This window comes from Hevea brasiliensis, chromosome 4 (genome assembly GCF_030052815.1).
Source record: "Hevea brasiliensis isolate MT/VB/25A 57/8 chromosome 4, ASM3005281v1, whole genome shotgun sequence".
NCBI classification, from domain to species: domain Eukaryota; kingdom Viridiplantae; phylum Streptophyta; class Magnoliopsida; order Malpighiales; family Euphorbiaceae; genus Hevea; species Hevea brasiliensis.
In genome coordinates this window covers 10,231,269-10,245,556 of record NC_079496.1, presented here as the reverse complement: position 1 = coordinate 10,245,556, position 14,288 = coordinate 10,231,269, and the positions used below count along the sequence as shown (strand labels likewise).

The 14,288-nt window shown below is 31.2% G+C and overlaps 1 protein-coding gene across 1 annotated transcript; it reads left to right on the top strand.

Annotated features, from left to right (window-relative positions):
* The first annotated feature begins 10,092 nt into the window (after positions 1-10,092).
* On the top strand, positions 10,093-12,024 carry LOC131179195 (UDP-glucuronate 4-epimerase 6-like). Its single transcript, XM_058145288.1, has 2 exons — positions 10,093-11,691; positions 11,811-12,024. Exon 1 carries the CDS (start codon positions 10,262-10,264, stop codon positions 11,630-11,632), a length of 1,371 nt encoding a protein of 456 aa, XP_058001271.1. The 5' UTR covers positions 10,093-10,261; the 3' UTR covers positions 11,633-11,691; positions 11,811-12,024.
* Positions 12,025-14,288: the final 2,264 nt, after the last annotated feature.

The window sequence follows — 14,288 nt, the reverse complement described above, 5'->3', positions numbered from 1 at the left end:
TGAATTGGAAGCCATCCCTCTCATAAGTCTCATCACACCATGAGACCATACTTTGCCATTTGGTTAGGAAAGAAAGATGCATGCATAAGGCAAGAATGAGGCTATTGCATGTGGATGGGCTTATACAAGGTGTCTTATTCAATGCAAGTCTCTCTTTCTCTCATATAAATTTAAGGTTATCATCATGTGAGCATATGGGATGCCATTCCTCTAAGGGCTAGAAACTAATATATGTGTTGTCAAGATTAAGAACTTATTTTTAATTATGTAATAGAAATGACAAGAAATTAAATAGTGAAAAAATATATTTTCTTTATATTTTTTAGTTATTTTATATGAGAAAGTGGATAGAAAAAAAAAATTTTTTTTTAAGTCTATTTTTACTATTATATTCTCGCTATGTAATTTTTATTATTTATATGATGTAAATTTTATATTTGTAACTTTAGCAGTCTGTAATTTTTTTTTTTACTTTTTAATTTTTACTCTAAATTAGTGAGAAATTTTTTAAAGGTAAAAATTAAGAAATTTAATTTTTATTTATTTTCTCTTTTTTTATTTAAATTATATATATATATATATATATATATATATACATTTTTTTTTCTTAAAACAAATAAAATGTTATTGTCAAGCCCACTTGGAATCTTTCCAAATCATGTGATCGCGCAACAAATTGATGAGAACATTTACATGGCACACTTCTCTAGCATTTCACAAAATAATCCAAGAACGTCCCTACCTTCCTAGAATAGATAACCAACAAATTATTAAAAAAAAAAAAAATTAAATACACCCTTATACTAAATTCAAAATTAAGTTTTACATTAAATAAAAATTAAACTTAAATAAATTTTCATTTAATAAAATAATAATTTTTTTGTTAATTTTAAATATTAAAAATTATTTAATATTTTTAATTAAAATAAAATTTAAAAAATAAAAACATAATAAATAAAAATTGTTTGATATTAAAATTATTATTTTAAATATTTTATTATTAAAAAATAAGGAAAATAATATTTTAATTTTTTAAAAAAAAATATTTAAAAAAATAAATACATCAATATGGTTAAATAAATTCAAAATTAAATTTTTAATTAAATAAATATTAAATTTGCTAATTAAGGTTAAATAAATTCTCATTTAATAAAATATTATTTTTCAAATTACATTTTTTAAATTTTTAAATATTGAAATTATTTATTATATTAATTAAAATAAAATTAAAAAAATAAAAACATGATAAACAAAAATTATTTGATATGAAAAATATAAAGGGTTATTTAATATTTTTTAAACCAGCCAAATTATTTAATCAAATTCAATTAGACTTTAAACTCAAAATTTTACTATCTTAGATAATGATTTTGGTATAAAGGATAGCAAAAGGCAAAGGCAAGTTGAAGTGGGTGCTTTTTGAGAGATATAATTGGTAGTAATTCTCAAGAAGCTTGAATGTAGAGTGTTTTCAATCCATTTCATTGCCGACAAATTGCAATTTAAAGAAAAAGTAAAATAAAATAAAATAAAATTCATGCTCTAACGAACCCTATGATTGTGAAAGCAAATTAATTTGATGACTCAAAAACTTTGTGTTCTCATTGCTTTAATTATGATGCCCTCTTGCTTTGTCTCAAGAAATAATTAAATTAATTGAGGAATTCCATGCATCATTGTGAAGAAAAAAAATTTAGACCCCACTCATCAACAATCATTCAAGCTTATCTTTTTTCCCCTAATGCTTTTTTTTTCTTTAAAATAATTATTATTTAGTTATTTTATATTAACAAAATTAATTATATATTTTAAAAATTTTAAAAAGGATTACGAAACAATCTAATTAATCTTTAATTTCTTTTTGTAAAAGAAGAAATGGGGTTTTGATTAAAAAATATCTTTATTATTTATGAAAAAGGCCGCCTTATTAGATAAAGAAATTTGAAAACATGAAGGATGAATTATTTATTGAATGAAAAATGACATCGTTTTTGATGATGACATGTATATTTCTCGTGGGGGGCAGTCGGCCGACAATTTAAAAGAGAGAGAAAATGTCTCTTTCCTTTTTTCTTTTTAATTTTCCATCTTTAATTGTAAAATATTTTCGATATACATAAAAAAAAATATTGTTTTTCTCTTTGTTATATATATTACCTTGATACTATATTATTTATATTTTTATTTTATTTAATTTAAATTAAATTTCAATTTAAATTTTTATAATTTGAAAAATAATTTAGATATTAATAAATTTATGTATTAATTTAATTTCATGATCTTATTAGCATCATGGGTTCTGACAAAAATTACTACTAATAATAAAAATAAATGTTTTTTAAACTTTTTTATATAATATATTACATTTATTCTCTCAATTTAATTAAAAACATATTATTTATGTCAAAATTGAGAAATTCATATATCCCTTTTATTTAGTTTCTAGTAAATAGATTAAAAAAAAAAAACCTTTTAGTAAATAAGAGAGGAAAAATAAAGTCTATTCCATAAATGGATTAAAATTAATTACCTATAGTGTCCCAATTTCCTGAACAATTTCATTTCATCTTGATAAGAATGAAGACATTTTCATCAATTAAATTATGTGTATTTATCAATCCATCATAGTAAAAGTGACATCTTATATCCATGAGTGCTAAAAGGGACAATTGATTAATTAAGAGAGGCTCATTAAGATATGACAATGGGTTTTCCAATTGAATTATACCAAATTTATTAAATATAAATCTTAAAGAAATATATTTTAATATGACAGATTGAGATAATAGTAATGCAATTATGAGAAAAAGATTATTAAAATTTTAAGTCAATAAAAAAAATTATAAAATTATATTAAATTTTCTTTTGATGATATTGTTTAATAATTTAAATTTTAAAAAATAGAAGTTGATGGTGGTGAGTTTGTTGAAAGAAAAAAAAACAATAAAATATAATTGATAGAGAAGAAGAGGCTAAAAGACAATTAATTTTTTTATGACATGTCTTAATTTTTTTGATAATATTGTCTTAATTTTTTTAAATAGAAAAAATAAAAATGATATTTTTCATGAAAACATTTTCTTTCGAACAAATGGAAATTTAACTTGAAAAAAAAAAAGTTTAAGGGCATGTTAAATTAAGAGTAAGCAATATCTGTGTCTCTTTCATCTCTTACAGTGAAATGTCTTCCCATGTGATACGCAAGAAAGACCGACCTCTAATAGGGAATGATACAAGGCGTCACGACCCAACCTATGGGCTGGACCGGTACTAGGATCTGGGCCAGCTTAAAGCCCCCGAGACCCGTAGTAAGCCTAACTATTCCTCAAATCCATAATCAGACCCAATATGCATATAAAATAATTTAAATTAAACTGTTCTAAATACCATACAAATCTTTATTTATTAATTTCAAAAATTTAAATTAACACAATTTCTATTAAGGTCCACACTATTACTAACACATGCGGAGTTCTAGATTTTAAATTTTGAAAAGATAGTAAAATAATTAAATAATCTACGTTAAACCTGCGAGGAAGAAAACAGGTTGCTCTGTAAAATAACTCCTCCTGTGGCCTGGAAAAAAAATATTGAACAGGAGTGAGCGTTCGACTCAGAGAGTAAAATATCAATTTTAACCATAATCTCTATAACTATCTAAAACTAATGCACCCTGTGGAGTGAAATGCAACATCAACAATATTTTCACATCATAACAGCAAAAAGGTAATTTGGAGCACTCACACACCCAGTAATATCAATAATAATATATGGGAGCTGATCCTGCATGCCTCTCTTAAATCCAACTCAGTGCCAAGAACTCAAGCCGGACTTTCGCTTAATAAACCAAATCGGGGGTCCCAGCGAAGAACTCAAGCCGTGACTATCCCCCGAAGGATCGGGTCCCAGCGAAGAACTCAAGCCGTGACTACCCGTCCTATCCATAGTCCACACCACATCACACGCACGCCAACGCACGCACACTGCTCCAAATTACCACAACAACATCCATGGCACTTTTAACAGTTATGAATGCAACATAAATCGTGCCTAGAGTTTAACTACATAAATATATGCATATAAGTGATGCATGGGCATGCTTGGACATATAATAATATCGAAATTACAATTAAAATTAATATTTTACTCACAGTACACCGATGACTATTGTGGCTGCTGGATGCAGAAAAATAGCTGACCTCGATCACCTAATAATTAAATTATAAATTTTTATTAGTACTAAGTTAAGATAAAACTCTAAAGAGGCAATAGACAGCCTAATTTATGCCGAAAATCCGACAGAGTTTTCCCTATACCTGGGACCTACCCAACTTGCAAAAATGCTCAAATAACACTTCTAAATTCTCAATTTTCATAATCACATCTCATCAATATCACATGGCCCCTCCTGGGCCCTCCAAATCAGACAATACTCAAAATCTAAAAAATTACGTTTTAGTCCCTATAATTGATATTTTGCAAAAATCCACTCAAACAAACTCCAAAAATTCTAAAATTTCGCCCCGCGGCCCCTAATAATATTATATGACTATTGCAAAAGGAATTATAATTTTTCGATAATCCACCAATATTTTATGAATTTTATTCTAAATCGATATTAGCCGAAAATGAGCAACTTGGAGTTCGGGTTTACCTATGCCAATTCTGACACCTAGAGCGCGTCCAGAACGTCTGAAAATGCTAGGATTGACTGTAATATTGATCACGTTCAGAGACGGACTGCCGGGCAGTCGGATCTGGCTAAAAATGGGGTCCCGGCGCCGGTGAGCCATCCTCGATCCGATCGCACCTAAATAAAATCCAAATTTTATTAATAATTATCCTAAAATTATTTTCAAATTTTGGGAATCGAAAAAGTTCGAAAATCTCACAAAGCAATCTGGACCGTCCGATTATCGCCTTTTTCAAACGGTGTCCGATTGGAGCGGGACCAGTCCTATCTCGAAGATCTTGTCGTCCTGAGTCCATCGGTGGCCTCAGATTTCCGATCCGATGGTCGGATCGCCGGAAAAGTGGCCGGAAAACTACTGCCGTCACTTTCTCTCTCCTCTTTCTCTCTCTTCGAAACTCGCCGGAAACTCCACTATTCCGGGCATGGCTGGTCGGAAAATGGAGCTGGGTTCGTAGGGGTTTGGTGGCACCTTGGATCGCCGGCGTTGGTGGCCTGAATCGGCCGGAAAACGGCCCGCTTCTCTCTCTCTCTCTTCTTTCTTTCCTTCCCTTTCTTCTCTCTCTCTCTCTTCCTCCCTGCCGCCTACTGCCGTGGCTGTCGCCTCCTGACACCGTCCTGAGGTGGGGGAATGCCACCGGTGCCTCGTCGGCGCTGGTGCTGGTTGGAAGCAAGAGGGAGAAGGTGAGGGGGAGAAGGTGACGCGGGGGAGAGGGTGAGGGGCTTTTGCGTTTTAAGTTCTGCAGTTTTTTTTTTTTTATTATTTTTTTTTTCTGGTTGTTACACAAGGCAAGACCATAAAATAAAGGGTACCCTATCTAGGAACCCTTTTTTTTTTTTTTTTTTTGAACTGCAAAGCATTACAAGTGTCGGGAATAGGCATCAAAAAACAAGATAGAGCTCAAAGCCTCAGAAGGATTTACAATCCAAGAACTATGGAGCTTGCCTAATCTAAAAACTTTGGCAATACAGTCTGCTGCTCTATTAGCTTATCTCTTAATTAGAGAGAATGATACACGGCTAAAAAAACTACTTCTTTCAGTAATAGTTTCGACCGCAGTCTGAATTTCCCAAGGAATCAAATTATTCTATTGAATAATAGCAGAATGAAGGATTTCTGAATCTATTTCCATGATAACAGATTTTGCAGTCATAGAAATAGCAAGGTTAATGGCTTTAAGGAGGGCTAGAGCTTCATCCACCAGAGGAGAGGATGCTTGAATTTTGTAGGCCACACCATCAATCTTATAACCATTGTGATTCCTGACAATAACTCCTGTTGTTGCATAATAGGATTTGTCCTTCCATGAAACATCACTATTAAACTTGAAAATTCCAAAAGGAGGCGGACACCACACATTGCGAGAATGGGAATTACCTCTGTGGCACTGCAAATGTGTAGAGTTTTGGGAATTGGCAATAAGAATCTGTTGGTCCAATTGGCAAATTTTTATCTGATGAATAGCTGAAATTGGGTTGGGTTGAATTTGCTAAAAAACTACATTTTTTCTCTATTTCCAAATTATCCAACAATAGCTATGAGACATAAAGAATTGTCATCAGTTCTAAAGGCTTGAGTAATAGTAATCTACCATTGAATGAAATAATTAAAATCAATTGCATTAGGCTTATAGTTACAATAGCTAGAAAACCACGTGGCCCTTGCATGACTACACTAGAACAACATATGCTCTATAGATTTAGTCTCTTCATTGCATATAGGACAAGTGGGATTAAGAGGAATACCTCTGTGAATCAAATTTCCTTTAACTGGCAAAGCATTCAACAAAGCTTTCCACATAAAAACTTTTAACTTGGGTTGTAAAGGGAGATTCCATAATTTCCTCCAAATATGTTGTGGAATGGAAAGTGAGCTGCTGAGACTATGAATAATAGATTGATTGGCCTTGCCTAGTAAAAACCGATAGCCTGATCTAACTGAGTATGCTCCAGACCTATCATAATGCCAAATCACTGAATCTTTACATCCCAAGGGAGCTACTGGAATTGATTTTAGAGCTCTAGTCACCTCTTCTTCAAATAATGAGTCCACTAACTCATTCTTCCATTGCAGATTGTCATGATCAATTAAATCAGAGACATAGTTAATATCCAAAGGACAGTGATAGGGCCGCTGGACTTTGAAATCTTGCACATGAGGGACCCAAGGATCATACTAAATGAGAGTATCCCTCCCATCTCCTACATTGTGTCTGATGCCTTCCTTCAAAATATTTCTTCCTTCCATAAGGCTTTGTCAAACCCAAAAGCTTTGCTTTTTGGAGGAAGGGGCTTGCCAAAAAGAATTATTAGGAAAATAAAGACCTTCAATCATTCTGGCCCATAAGGAAGAAGGATTTTGGAATAACCTCCAGCATTGTTTTACTAAAAAAAGCCAAATTAAAGAGCCTAAAATCCTTATAACCCATGCCCCCTTTATCTTTTCTATTCGTAACATCCTTCCAACTTATCCATTGCAACTTTTTCTCCTTATCCCTTCTTCCCCACCAAAAGTTAGAAACCAAGCTATTAAGTTGCCTACAAAAGCTCAGAGGGAATTTGAGAATAGCCATATAATAATTAGGAATAGCACACAAGACTGATTTGATAAGAGTTTCCCTATCAGCTTGAGAAAGCAGTTTCTGCTTCCAAGATTGAGTCTTTGACATCACTTTGTCTTTGATAAATTTTAAAGCTTGCACTTTTGATCTACCCCAAAGGGCAGGAAGCCCAAGATATTTAACATCAAGCTTCATTTCTTGCATATTGAGTGAATATAAGATATCATGCCTCAAAACCATAGGAGTTTTCTTGCTGAAATAAATACTTGATTTTAGGAAGTTTACCCTCTGTCCAGTAGCTGCTGTGTAACTAGATATGATCTCTTTAATTTTTGAAGCCTCATGATGACTAGCCCTCCCAAAAAGAAGAGTATCATCTGCAAATAGAGCATTGTTTATGATAGAAGAATGTCTATTCAAACGAAGGCCTTAGATTTTCCCCTCCTGCTTAGCTTTCATAATGAGACAAGAAATACCTTGAGATATAAATAAGAAGAGGTAGGGGAAAGAGGATCCCTGCATCTTAGCCCTCTAGATGGCTAAAAAGGTTTGGATGGAGTTCCATTGATCAAGATAGAGTAGCTAACTATTGTCTCACATTGCATAATGATTTGTACCCAAGCTAGATCAAACCCAAATTTTAAGAGAGCCTTTTGGAAAAAAGACCATTCCACTTGGTTATAAGCTTTATGCATATCTAATTTCAGGGCCATGTAATGGTTTTTTGTGTTTGCTGTTTTTAAGAAATGAAAAGCCTCATAAGCAATGAGAATGTTGTCTTGTATTGCTCTATTAGGAATGAAAGCGACTTGATCATGAGAAATGAGATGATCCATCCAAGGCTTTAGCCTATTCACGATCACTTTGGATACAATCTTGTAAATGAAATTACACAGACTTGTAGGTCTGTATTGATTCATATTAATGGGACTTTTACATTTGGGGATCAAGACAACATTTTTTCTATTGATTTCTTTCAACAAAAATCTAGAAGAAAAGAACCCCTTCACAGCAATACATACATCTTTTATGTAGGAACCTTGCCTTATAGCTTCCCTTTCCTCACGGCGTCTACCAGACGTTACCACCCGTTTGAATTAAACATCCTCTATGGACCCATCACCTTCATCTTCTTAACTACTAATAATAATAATTAATAATAATTTTTAACTTTAATTTTATTAATGTCGAAGAAAGTAGAGATAATTTCAAATAAAGATGGTAATGATAGGGTACACACGAAAATCATATTCTTAAAATTTGAATATATTCTAAACTCGATTAAAATTTATTTTTAACTATTCGAATTTATTTCAAATTTAATTATTATTATTTAAAAAATATCTAAAACTGTTTTATTTTATATGTTTTAAAAATCTACATAATAAATGATTTTTATTTATAATTTTATAAATATTTTAATTTTATTTTATATAAAATAAAATATATAAAAATTTATAAATATTATTATAAAAAACATATATTTCATATTTAATTAAATATTCATATAAACGAATTTAAGTAATGGATATCCAACATGCAAAATTTAAACTAAATATGAATTCATCACAGGTATTAAATTTCAAATCTGAACTCATTCTAAATCCGATTATACACTATTTAAATCTCTTCTATTAGGGTTTGGTCTGATCAGATCAGATACGCATGAAAATTCAACCCGTTACCAATATTTTTATTTATATATTTTTAAAATTTATTATTTTTATAATTAAAATGATAACATTATATTGTATTTTATTAATTATTATTTAAATTCATTAAATCACGATTGAATAAAAAAAAAGAAAAGGCATTTGAGATTTTTTTATACAAAGGTTTTTTAAGTTAAAAAAGACAGAATGCTATTAAATGGGGAAAAAAAAATATAATATAATATAATATAATACTTTGTCGGTGATTGACATGGTTACACCCTAATTAACAACAATTGATAATGATAATTATAACTAATCCTCCCACATTTTTCTTCCTTAATTTCTTTTATCTGGTCTTCACCATTTTTCTCTTAATTACTACTGTTTAAAATCCTATAAATATATTTTGGACCACTCGTCAAACTGCCAATCAAGATAAAATCATATTAGGATATTTAACATTTTTTCTTGAACCTAATTAAGATAATAAATTAAAGAAGAAAAAAATTACAATTTACTCTTTAAATTTTACCATATATTACACTTTAATTTATAAATTTTAAAAAATTAATTATTTAATATTTAAATTTTACACTATATTACATTTTAATTTTTATAATTTTAACTTACAGAATAATTTAACTTTTTTATTAATGGATAAAATTATTTTAAACATTAAAATTATAGAGACTAAATTATTTTATATATTAAAATAAAAGGATTTAAATAATTAACTTTTAATAATTTAAAGATTAAAAATATAATATAATGTAAAATTTAATAATTAAATAATTAATTTTTAAAAAATTAAATATTAAATATAATATAGGATAAAACCTAACAACCAAATTGTAAATTTCCCATTAAAGAAAAAGTTCCAACTGTATATGACTCAGATTAACTAATGTGGTTGAAATCTAGTACTGATGATTGCTAAGCTTAAAATCTTGGAAAGAAAGGCAAAACCATGGGATATGGTGTTCACATATGCGCACATGGAAATCACAAAGGTTTCTACAGAAGAAGATAGCTGGCATTTTCCATCCCTTAATAATTGTACTGCCACTATTTTCACAGTAATTTGGAGATTATCAAAACCCATTTTTTTCAGAAAAAGTCAAAACAAAAAATCCCAAGTGGTCTCCACTCAGTCTCCAACCAATACCAACCTCTCTCTCTCTCCCCTTTTTCTTTTATAATGTTCCAGCTATACTCTTCACAATTTCAGGGCTCAACCTCAATCTTGAAGGTCTCCCCTCCTGATTTCTTCCCAAACATTTGAGCCCGTTTTGTTTCTTTTATCAGATTGTTAGCACAGCACACAAGATCAACTTTGATTTTATAGTTTGTTAGCAATGGCTTCTCCCCCAGATACAAGCAAGACCTTAAAGCTTGAGAGGTACAACAGCTACCTTCGCAAGATTCAAAATACTAAAGTCCTTAATGCCTCCTCTAAGCTCCTCTTTCGTGCCACTCTCCTTATTGCTCTTGTTCTTGTTCTTTTCTTCACCATCAATTGTCCTCCTCTTTCTGATCATAATAATCCTCATCATCTCCACCACCACAACTTCCTCTCCACTGCTATCTTCGCTTCTTCTTCCTCCGCTGTCGGTGGCGCTGCCTGGGAGAAACAAGTCCGTCACTCCTCCACCCCTCGCAGGCCCAATGGGTTGTCTGTATTGGTCACTGGCGCTGCTGGGTTTGTTGGATCGCACTGCTCGCTTGCTTTGAAAAAGAGAGGAGATGGGGTTCTTGGGTTGGACAATTTCAATACCTATTACGACCCATCATTGAAAAGGGCCAGACAGAAACTTCTGCTCAAACACCAAGTGTTTATAGTTGAAGGAGACCTTAATGATGCACCATTGTTAGCCAAGCTCTTCGACGTGATGCCCTTTACTCATATCCTGCATCTGGCAGCCCAAGCTGGGGTTCGCTACGCCATGCAAAACCCACAATCCTACGTTAGCTCTAACATTGCAGGCTTCGTCAATCTTCTCGAGGTTGCTAAAGCTGCAAATCCACAACCAGCCATTGTCTGGGCTTCTTCTAGCTCCGTTTATGGTCTCAACACTGAAGTCCCCTTCTCTGAAAACCACAGAACAGATCAACCTGCGAGTCTTTATGCAGCTACCAAGAAAGCAGGAGAAGAAATTGCCCATACTTACAACCATATCTACGGGATTTCCCTAACTGGGTTAAGATTCTTTACAGTTTATGGTCCCTGGGGAAGACCTGACATGGCTTACTTTTTCTTTACAAAGGATATTTTACAAGGTAAACCCATAGATATCTACCAGGCACAAGATGAGAAACAGGTGGCGCGTGACTTTACATACATTGACGATGTGGTGAAAGGGTGTATAGGGGCGTTGGACACGGCGGAGAAGAGCACAGGTAGCGGCGGAAAGAAGAAAGGTCCAGCTCAGCTAAGGGTATACAATCTTGGAAACACATCCCCTGTTCCAGTAGGGAAATTGGTGTCAATTTTGGAGTCTTTATTGAACATAAAAGCCAAGAAGCATGTGATTAAGATGCCAAGAAATGGGGATGTGCCCTATACACACGCCAATGTGAGCTTGGCTTACAGGGATTTCGGGTACAAGCCAACCACAGATTTGAGCACAGGGTTGAGGAAATTTGTCAAGTGGTATGCCAGCTATTATGGGATTCAGACAAAGGTAAAAAAGGGAAAAGAAGTCAACAGTGAGCATAACGAGGATTGAAAGGTTGAGACAAATTCATCTTCATCTCTATCCTCCACTCATCCATCATCATCATCATGGTTGATCCCTTTTCAATTTCTTTTTTTAAGATTAATTTATAAATTCTGTTTTTTTTTTTTTTCTTATTCTCTGCTGTTGTGAAGTGAAAATGTTGGAACTGATGTTGTTGATGGTGTAGCATAATAGAGGTTACAGTTTGATACAGAAGAGAAGATAAATGTGAATCAAGAAATTAAAGAAAAAGAAAGAAAGAAGGAAGTAGAGGGACAAGTTGTGTAGATCTGTGAAGTTGGGATGTAATAATAAATTTGGTGGGCTCTGCTACAAAGGTTGCAGATCTCAACCATTTGGATTCATATTTGAAAGAAAATTTTATAATTGAGCAGCCACAACCTGATCCTTCTCTCTGTCTACTTTTCATTTTTGTTTCTTTTTTCTCATCTCAATTTGATCAATAGAAATCAAATTCAAGACTCTGGTTGGTAAAAAGTGAAAATTGACTACTTAGTTTTTTTTTTTTTTTTTTTTTAATGCAAGTGGATGAGATGCTTTAATTTTTTTCATGTGGCTTCAAGAATGAATAGTCCCTTCAAATTATTTAAAAGAAAAAAAATAATTAATAGATGGAAAAAATTAAGAAATGGAATTGACAAGCATCGCTCCTTCATTCTCACCCAATAAGAAATTGAGATCAAGGCAAAGTAGGCTTCCCGTGAAAAAAAAAAAATTCTATTTTTCTATTTATATAGTATAAATTTATTTATTAAAAAATAAATTAGAAATTAGAAACAATATATATGTATATTTTTTTTCAATAATGTGTTAGTAAAAATATATTATTCAATTAGTGTTGAGTTTAGGGTTTTTTTTTTAATTTCTTTTTTAAAGCCGATTTCTGTTAGATTTTCTCGTTACCAAGTTTAGAAAGTTGGTATATTGTTGTTTTCATAAAAAAAGAAAAAAAGTTGGTTTATTGTTAAGAAAAAATTTTCCAAAAATCAAAGGCCAAAAGTAGAAAGGATCCATCCTTGGATTGCCTCTGAAATGGAATAAAACTGGAATCTTTCATAGGACAAAATGAAATATTATGTGTATATATAAATAAAATAAAAAAATATTTACAAAAACTCAAACCTAATGGAAGTCTCTCTCTATATATATATATATTTATGATTTGAAGTCAATTAAAGCTCCATTTATTTCTTAGAAAATATTTTTTAATATTTTCTAACATTTGAGACATTCTAAAAAATGAGTTATGATAAAAAAAATAATTTATTTTTAAGAAAAATATTTTTTTTATTTTTAAAAGATATCATTATTTTTCATTTTCTAAATATTTATAATTTTATTAAAATGTAAAAACATTTATACATGCTAATATAAATACATTTTATTAATTTAACATAACAAAAAATATTTTTATAATTAAAAAAAATATTTTTCATATATAAATTCTTTTCCCTGAAACCAACGCAGCCTATCCCTTCCCTCGACTCTATGTGTATGCATATTTATCTTTAATAAAAAAAATTCAATTATATTTTAGATTATTGCACAAAAAGTAATTTAAAATAGACTCGTTTTAATAATAATTATTGAAATCTAAATGTCAAAGTTGGAATTTCATAAATCAAGATATTCCCTTTAAGATAACAAATCTCAAATTAAATTTTGGGTGATCTAAGAATAAACATGACTAGTTATAAAATCAAGACCAAATTGAGGCAGCTTAGAAGCCTACCAATTATTACTTAATTATTAGATCTCTATTGAATTAAAAAAAAAATAATGAATATAAACATTCAATCAGAATCATCTAATGCAGTCAATAACTAAAAAATATTGAATATAATTGAGTTTTAGTTCAGAAAAATAAATTTCTAAGCAGAATTATGATTATAATATACAAAAGCAAATCATATAAACCATGATTTGGGTGGGAATACAAGAATTTGGAGTTTTTGTTTAGTGACAAGCAAGTTTCACCAACCATGAAAAGAAAGCTTAACCTTCAATCATCAATCAAACAAGAGAGTAAATCAATTAAATTCTCATTTAGCTTGATTTATATTTTTTTAAAATAAATTATTTTTTAAGTTCATGAACCGACAGTGGGGGCAATCCTCATTATTTCGATCAAGATCAAATAAAAACAAATTTTTTTCTCATGACGAGAAAATTCCACCCCATGATTCTCTCATAGGCCTATTCAACACACCCCACTCGGCCCTAACACAAGAAAACAGCAATGGATAGGTCCTCGGCTCAAAAGAATGATCCTGTTTCTCCGCAGCGCAAAAGGAATTGTCTGCTTCAAACACTTCAGTACTTGCATGCCAGAGACTCCTACTACTAAAATAGAACGCAAGAAAAAACTCCATGGCATTATTCTGCACTTCTATTTGTGCCCACACCAACACCATTCATAGCAAGATTCACGCTTAATGGGCCTAAATTTTCAGGGTAATCATTGATGAGCCTCCCTGCTAAGCTTGTTTTAGTGAAGGATAAGACTAACCCAAACAGAACTCAGTACACATCGGTATATGCTTGCCTAGGTCAGGTGCCTAGTAGAATAAATCAATCACATCCACTAACCTATAGACTTGTATAATCTCTTTTCTCTCTTGTTTTCAAGAGAGAAAGTTTTCTC